Below are 8,683 nucleotides of genomic sequence, written 5' to 3'. Positions count from 1 at the left end.
ATTCTGGGGACACAAAAGACTTATATTAAATATGAAAAAAGGGGTAACCTATGTGCCCTTTAAATGGAATGAGGACACAATTTGGAAATTAAAACAAAATTTATTAAAGACAACTAAAATGAAAGAACAAAAAACATAAATAAAAAAGCTAAATATAGAGATAATTTTTTTTTTTTTTAAATCATAGAACTAAGACAGCCAAAAAATTAGCTTTTTCATATGGGCTACTTTTCATTTAAATTTTCTTTGTTGCTTATATGGGCTTGGTAATAGATGTATTTATTTAGACTTATTAATGAATGTGAATTCAACAGCATTCCCCCTACTTCAGACCTAAACATTGCAGAGAAAACACCGTAAATCTTCAAAGAGCTTTACTTGTGTATAGCATTTGAGTTTTACCTGCCTGCATTATATAGAAATTATTTTAGTAATTATTTGATTTTCTAATTTTTGTTAACAGATAATACCATATATAATTAATTCAAGATTGAGGGGGAAATAAAAATCTACCTGATGACCGAGGTGAAGGTCTGAGGTTACTCTGTGAGACAAAATGAAGCACAGATGATAGAGAAGTCCATAAAGAGAAAGCCCCCTGCTCCGGGTCAGCATCATTGCTGCAGATGCGTCTCCTAAAGCCTTATAGACACACCACATGACAATAAATTATTAATTAGCTGAGCAAACAAAATCACGAAGCTGTATCTATTCAAGATGTTTATAATATTAGCTAACTGATGTTACCAGTTGTTTTATAATATGGTTGTATTATTACACAGTTTAAAAAAGTACAATGTAAACACATCGCGTTGCTTCTGATTACTCAAATAGTCATGCTTACTGATTTGTAAGTTGGCAAATATAAAAGAAAAATGGATCGTCTTACCATGTACAGTTCACATTTTCATCGAGCTGCATGTTCGACTGATCAGGGAGAATGTTTTCTGCAGTATCCACGCCAGCTTTCTGTCTTATTGGGTTCATTCCATTTCAACAAAACATCAAGAAAAACAGCAGCGTGAATCTTGTGGACTTGATATGCTGACAGGCTGAAGTTTGTGCAGCCTCCATGAACACAAAAATATACCACGATGATGATAAATTACACCAAAACTAACAACTGATTCTGCTATATGCTAATCTGCTTCACTGTAATCAGAGCGTGCCTGTCAGATGAGTCCCCAATGCGACGTCACCACGGTGGTTAGAAAAAAAAGTGGGTTTTCCAGTAAGTGGGAAAGAAACAGACACTTTTTCTTTCAAAATTGTGCCCTCGTAAAACATTTTAATATTTTTTTACCTAAAATATGCTCTTTAAACGTGTCATGTCCTGTGTTATAACAAATGCCATTACAAACTGTGTTTAATTAATAAATTTATTTGCATATTTTTATATTTTTTTCTTATTCTAAATAAAACTACTGGATTTTCAAATGAAATGTTATTTTTACCCCAACGCAATTTAATAGGGCAATATAAAGGCTAAAGAACTTTTATTTGTTTTTAATATTTGCAGCTTATGGGCTATGCTTCTCACCATGTATTATAGACATCTTTTCTAAAACATACAGTATAGTGTAAAAGCATGTTTATTACTAGGGAAACCAAAACAACCAAACACAATTATATTTTAAATGAACACATCAGATCACACACAGTACCTGTGCATAGGGTACATACTGTATACAGTACCATCCTATCTAGTATTGTGAAAAGGCAAAGCTGAAAATAGCGTAATATTTTAGCTGAGTAAGTCTATGTTTTAAGTGCCACCCAGCGGTCTAAAGGTGCAGGTTCATTTACAAAGGGAACGTGTTAAATTGTTAACATCTGTATATTTCAGCACTGCATTGCCTTAGTGGGACCCACACAGTATTTCACTTCAGTCATAAAAGCTGCATCAGTACATGCTGCCTAGGCCAAAAACACGACCTCTGGAGGACAGCAGAATTCTCCAAAATAAGAAAATTTTACTAGATGTAAGATAAGACTTTTGTGTCTCCAGAATGTGTCTGTAAAGTTTTAGGTCAAAATATCCATCAAATTATTTATTATATAATGTAGAATCTGCCCGTTTTAGTGTTTAAAATCTAGCTGTTTTTGTAGCCTGTGCCTTTAAATGCAAATGTGCTGCTTCACCCCGCCTACCAATTTGACGTGCGTGTCTGCTTCTCATGCATTACGTCAGGTAAACAGCACAGTGACAGTGACACACTCTGATGAAGCTAAAAATAAGGTCCCTAGTCAACAATTTTACTCTTTAATTTGGGTCCTATTTTAATGTCAAATGAAAAAAAGAGACTTGTTGGGTTTATATCTCTCCTTATATACCTACACACAGTTCTGTCCAAACAGCTTAAAAAAGTTGATTTTCATCAAAGGTGCCCTTTAAATTTAAAAGGAAACTTTATTGACTGTTCTAACACAAACACACACACACACACACACACACACACACACACACACACACACTCACTCACATTCATACATGTTGTAGAGAAGAGTAAAGGAAGGAAAAGAACATTTTAGGAGAGTGCAATCATGTAAAAACCTTGGACTTTGCAAGACCTAACCAAGCAAATTAAAAGTAATTAGCCCTTTAAGGTCTGGTGTTAACCATTTGTTCTGGAGTTAACTTGAACTTTATTGAGTCCTGTTCCTGATACAATTATCATGTATGCATGAATTGATACTCTGAACAGCAACAAAGCAGATCCGTAGTCTTTGTTATACATCTTTTTTTCTCAACATGCCTTTTTAACCATTCTTGCATTCCACATGTTGTTGCTTAATATCATTATCAACCGTTAAAGTTCAGTTCCAAAACTCAAGACTGCAAGAATAGAGGATGTGTGAAAGAACCCGGATGCATTCTTGATATTGAGGTGGCTTCAATGCAGACTTAAGCGTAGAACTCAATCTAGAAGTCCAAGAAGTCATTGTGTAAAGGAAGGCATTGAATAAAGAAGGTGAAATATACAGTATTTTTATTTTTAATGTTTTAAAGTCAAAGGATGATAGAAGCAGGTCATTCGTAACTGTTTTGTGCTGTTTTTGTGCTATGAAATGCTCTAAATTCAGATTGGAATTTCTCCCAAATATTGTTTCTTTGTAGGAAGTGAGAAGATATGACTTTTTCTAATATCTTTGATAGAAAAGGCAGGTTTGAAATAGGTCTATAATTTACTAATTCTTTAGGATGAAGCCGTGTTTTTTAAATAAGAGTCATAATGACAGCTAGTTTAAAGGTTTTAGGCACATGTTGTCATGTTCTCCGAAATAATAACAACAACAAGGATCCAAGATGCAAGGTCTTTATATGACTGGTGGAAAAGACACACAGTGCAAAAACAGATCAAAATACAAAAAATGCGGAAAAAAATGTGGTGCTGTATGGAAATGCCAGTGAAGTCCAGATCAGAGTAGCTCTCCGGAAAACCACTAGAGGTCCCAATAAACTCAGCGTGTCCTGAACAGTGACAATGATGAACTGTAACGAACTGACAATGATACAAAAACCCAGCGCTCAGATATAGGCATGATAATTAGCCACAGCTGATCGGCCAAACAATTAATCACGTGACCAAAACGACACCAACATGTCACTAGAATGCACATCAATGAAACAAAACAAAACCATGTGACAATAACACAGACCAGGAAGTGCGCACAACCTACAACCATTTCAGTACCCCCTCTCCTAGGAGCACCTGCTTGTGCACAGTAGAGTGTTATCGTTCATACTATATCTAATGTTTAAAGTGGCTGACAATAATAAATATTCCTTGATAAAAAGATTTAATCCACCTCATTTTTGAACTGTAGAGAGCTGTAACTGCTCAACTATGCCTACTATGCTACTGTACTTCAAAGCTGATGGTGGTATTTGGAGAGTATTTTTTGATAGTATTTTTTCTGAGGTGGTACTTGATGTTGGTGTTTATAAAAGGAATGTTGAAAAATGACAAAAAAATTATTTTGTGTCGAATCAGCCATAAACTGACCTTAAAATTAGTGCACTGCCTTGACACAAGTTGATCTTTAAACAAAAATCGACAGTTCTTAAGTTTGGCAATGAACGAGTCTAAAGTTGCAGATCAAGGCCCCGTCGTTGCAGGGACTGACCTGACATTTATGCTTGTGGAGAGATATTAAGTCAAGTTTTAGTCTGTTTGCTGTCTCTAATGTTGGAAAAGGAAGGTATTAACTGAATGACATGAGATTCAGGAGGTGTTTCTGTACCGAATGTAAACCCAGAGATGATTGAAACCAGTGTTTGGGTAGCAAATGTTGGAATATTTAACCAATTCCATGTGTGTTTAATAAAAAAAGGTCAGAAGGGGGTTTTCTTCAATGTCAAAAACATTCATAATTTATTAGGTACAAATGAATGATTCGATGAACAGAATTCTCGGCGTCCTCAATGCAACAATTCCACCCTTTTCTGACTCAAGAATTTATACACAGCTGATATTAACAGGTGGAGTGGTGTTCGTCACTACAAATTCTCTATGCACTCAAGCTGACATTATTATCAGATAAGGCATGCTCTGCAACATACTGTCTTCACACCTTTAAGCACATCTCATTGTACAGAATAGTACAGTACAGTTATTTTCAGATATTGATGTCGCTCTATCTTTCCTGTAAGCTGCATCTACTTCTGCAAAATGCTAATTAGAATTCAAGCACACTGAAAAAAAAAATCAAAGATGATTCCTTGGATTTACTCAATTTTTTTACGTTAAGTGGTTGTAAACAATTTATTTGGGCTGAATTTAAACAAACAAATTAAGTTGAACATTGCTCAATTTAATTTGTTTGTTTAAATTCAACACAAATAAATTGTTTGCAAAAGTTTTGCATGCAACACTTTTTTCAGTGCATGTCACAGAGAAGAATTTTAGTTAATATATCACCTTAAGCAATCCAAATGTTTAATAAATAAAAAATAATAATAATAGATTCCTTTTTCCAATACAAATCTTCCATTTTCTTGCCCCAAATAATAAAACGTGGCATTTAAAAAATCATTCATTTCAGTATTTATCTTGTAATAAATGTAAATATAGTACTGTATCCAACACCTTGATATTTAATCATTTACTGCAATAAACAGAAATTGCATATATTTATGACTATACAAATTTTTTTCTCAGAAATAGATTGTGATTTTAGCCAGGGTTTCACAGAGAGAATATAAAACTAATGATAATATAAAACTATTTTTAGTTTTATATTTACATTTAATTATAACTAAGCTGTAGCATTTTAAGAGTATGCAACTTTTTAAAATATGGATAAAGCAGAAAGCTACACATCAAATAGCTGTAAACATTTAAGTTTATATGTATTTCACATTGGACCATGTCACATTGGATCATGTACATTGGATAACAAAATGGGCACTGACATAGCAATTGGGAGGCACCATCTTGTAATGCAAAGTCAGTGGAGAGGGTTAGGTTTTTATCTCTTGGTTGGTATGGTTTTCAGATCATGATGCATGTTGCTCTGTCGCTGTAGAGTTGTAATGACAAAACTTTGTTGTTTTCACTTTTTTGCAGTTAAAATGATTTTTGATTGATCTGGTTGTGAATTTTACAAACTTAAAATGTGTTTTCTTGCTGAAGGGCCATAAAAGAGTGGACACGAAGCAGAGACTTTCCAGATTTCAAGACTGCAAGGATGGAAGAAACATCTTTCAATGACCTGCGGATGAAAGTCGGGTTTCCATACTTATACACTCACCAGGGTGATTGTGAGCATGTTGTTGTCCTTACTGATGTCAGGTCAGACATTATCCCTTTTCAAAGCTTTTAAAATTTTTTTTTTTGTACCTCAAAAAAAAAAAGCTGAAAATTGATATAGCAAATAACGTTTTTCAGTGTTTTTAATAGTGGTAACTATAGTTAACAGTGAAGTTAATTTGATTTGTTTCTGTCTTTGTGTTAGATTGGTCCATCAGGATGACTGTTTGGACATAAAGCTCTACCCACTTATCACTCACAAGCATAGAGTCATGACTCGGAAGTGTTCTGTGTGTCATCTCTATATCAGCAGGTAAACAGTAGAGCTGTTCAGTTGGGTTGTCAATTTGTAGGCCCTTGAAGTCACTGTGGGTTCATTTTGAAATAGTTTTTTTTTTTTTTTTTTTTTTCATTTTCATTATTATTAATTACAATTATTTCTAATGTTCATCAAAAGATATTCCATTCCAGTTTTAGAATCAATGTTTTTTTTAAATATTACTTTGTAATGGTACGCCAGTGGTGTTTGTTGATTTATTTTACTGATGTCAAAACAACAATATGGAGGGATATCCTGGATAATTTTCGAATGCAATTGCAAATAGGTTTTGCTATTGCATTTTTAATATGTGGATGCATAAATTGTGACAATACAAATGCAAGTGCAAATCCTGCATGACTGTTTGCATTTCCATGAACACGTAGTGACTGCCACATTTCAAATGAAAAAGTATTTAGATATGTCAGGCTCATAGCTAGTAAGAAATAGTAAATGCATTTGCTAATGAACTTTGCTTATTCATTTGAAATGTGGCAGTCACTGGCGCGTTTGTGAAAGCAGAAATGCAAACGTGATCGTCACAATTTCTGCATCCACATTGAAAATGCAATTGCTAATCCTATTTGCAATTTCATTTAAAAATTTTCTGGGATATCCTTTTATACATATCCTCCAAGATAAGACTTCGAATTGGGTTCAATCAGTCCATTACTTCTACTGTATGTGTTTACCTCAGAGAACGGAAGCAACCCATTGACGTCAGACACAGTGATATTCCAAGATATAGTAAAACTTGCCATTTTCTTTAAAATGGTTACATTAATTTTGTTTGTTTTATATATTTTCAAAAAAGTGGAAATCAATTCATAAAATAATGTAAACTTGACTGACTGTTTCACTTCCGCTGTAAGCCTGCATGTTATCAGTAGAACAAATAACACGCACAAAAGAAAGCACCATTGTTTGTGCAATGAAATACAATTTACAACAGAATTAACTTTTAATATTACTGCTTTTCTAACATGGAGTATTATCAGTGTTACATCATTCATGGTCAGTCATCAGCAGCCCACATGATGTGTTCCAGTAGCCGCTTATCCACTGTTGGGCCTATGCGAGCCAGTTTTTAAAGTGAAAATATTACATAGAATTTTTGAACTAGCCCAATCAATTCAAGTTTATTTGTATAGTGCTTTTGACAATAATTATTGTTTCAAAGCAGCTTTACAAAAAGTGCACATTATTGCATTACAATTGTAAGAAAAAATGCAGAGGATGTAGGAGATCTCAATGAAGATTCTAGCTATTTGCACGTAAATAGATGCATGAACATTTTGAGTTTACTCGCTTCATTCACTTCACAATAGACACGGATTCACATCATGGGCTAGGGCTTCTGTCTGCCCGGTTACTCTAGCTTTAATGCTAAATGGCTAACAGATTTTATTGAGAGAATAGCTGTTTAATCCTTACAAGAGCAAGCTCATGATTTGTTAAAGCGGCGCAAATATCTGCTCAAGTTCAAATTCAAATCGAGCGATTTGTGTGAAACATGCAATATGCTCAAAACTCTCAGCTCACGCTGCTTCATTCATGTGAACCGCGTCGTTCGCGCCGCCTCATTCACGCGAAATGTGCCGCAGAATGCCGTTTGCATCTTTGCATTGACTTATCATGATTCAGCCCTTTTGGGAAATTAGCATCAACACACCATTTACAGTGGAAGTTGGGTCGAGGCAGACTAATTTCTTACAGTCCTCTCTCTGATACTCTAAGTCAGGCCCAGAAAGAAGCATCACATCCACTGTCATGCTTGGGACAAAGTGCATGAGCGAGTGACGCACGTTTTCAAAGCTATTATGCTGACAGCTAGCATTTTGGCAGATCACCTACTGCACATTTAAGTTGCAAAAGCTAAAACATCTTTGTACTTTATTTAGCCTGACATTTTTACATATTTGTACCATAAAAATATTTGATACTTTTTAGCTATTAATAACTGCGTACGCTTGAGTTTCAGGTTTGAGTTCTTGGTAACACTTTAGTTTAGGTCACAATTCATACTGTTTACTACTGGTTATTAGCTGCCTGTTATTAGATTATCAACTGTATATTATTAGCTATAAAGTATGAGCATATTCTACATCCCTAATCCTGCCCAATACCTTAACTACTACCTTACTAACTATTAATAAGCAGCTAATTAGTTTATTGAGCTAATAGTCTCAGTTATTAAATCTGCAGCATGAATTAAGTTTTTGCTCTGTCATTATTAGGCATTTTCAAAACCAGTTCAAATGTAAAAAAGTTTTTTTTTTTTTTTTTTTGTCTTTTCTTGGCAGATGGATAACAACCAGTGATGCTCTTGCCCCAATGGACCCCTGCCTGTTTTGTGACCAGTGCTTTCGGATGTTTCACTATGATGATAAAGGCAACAAAGTAGGAGATTTCCTGGCCTATGCCTATGTCGATCCAGGAACATTTAATTGATCCTAAACCTAAAATACTGTTGCAATACACTATGCAATATTTAAACCAGAGATGCTTTTCTTTAAGTGATATTTTTGCACATAATATTGCTTAAAAATACAATGTTACATCTACATATATTCATTGCTGTTTTCTAAATAAAAACTACATCTGATTTAAA

General features: G+C 34.4%; 1 protein-coding gene across 1 annotated transcript in view; it reads left to right on the top strand.

The window, feature by feature from the left end:
- The first annotated feature begins 2,162 nt into the window (after positions 1 to 2,162).
- snapc3 (small nuclear RNA activating complex, polypeptide 3) overlaps positions 2,163 to 8,683 on the top strand; it is a 6,523-nt gene continuing 2 nt past the window's right edge. Inside the window, exons 1-4 of the mRNA XM_056477854.1 lie at positions 2,163 to 2,191; positions 5,637 to 5,795; positions 5,959 to 6,066; positions 8,376 to 8,683. The exon at positions 8,376 to 8,683 is cut by the window's right edge and continues 2 nt beyond it. Coding sequence (XP_056333829.1) covers positions 2,178 to 2,191; positions 5,637 to 5,795; positions 5,959 to 6,066; positions 8,376 to 8,523 — 429 coding nt within the window. The 5' untranslated portion in view covers positions 2,163 to 2,177 and the 3' untranslated portion in view covers positions 8,524 to 8,683. The remainder of the gene's footprint in view (positions 2,192 to 5,636; positions 5,796 to 5,958; positions 6,067 to 8,375) is intronic.

Source organism: Danio aesculapii, chromosome 1 (assembly GCF_903798145.1).
Source record: "Danio aesculapii chromosome 1, fDanAes4.1, whole genome shotgun sequence".
Lineage (NCBI taxonomy): Eukaryota > Metazoa > Chordata > Actinopteri > Cypriniformes > Danionidae > Danio > Danio aesculapii.
The sequence above is the reverse complement of the archived record's forward strand: the minus strand, read 5'-3'. Positions and strand labels throughout refer to the sequence as shown.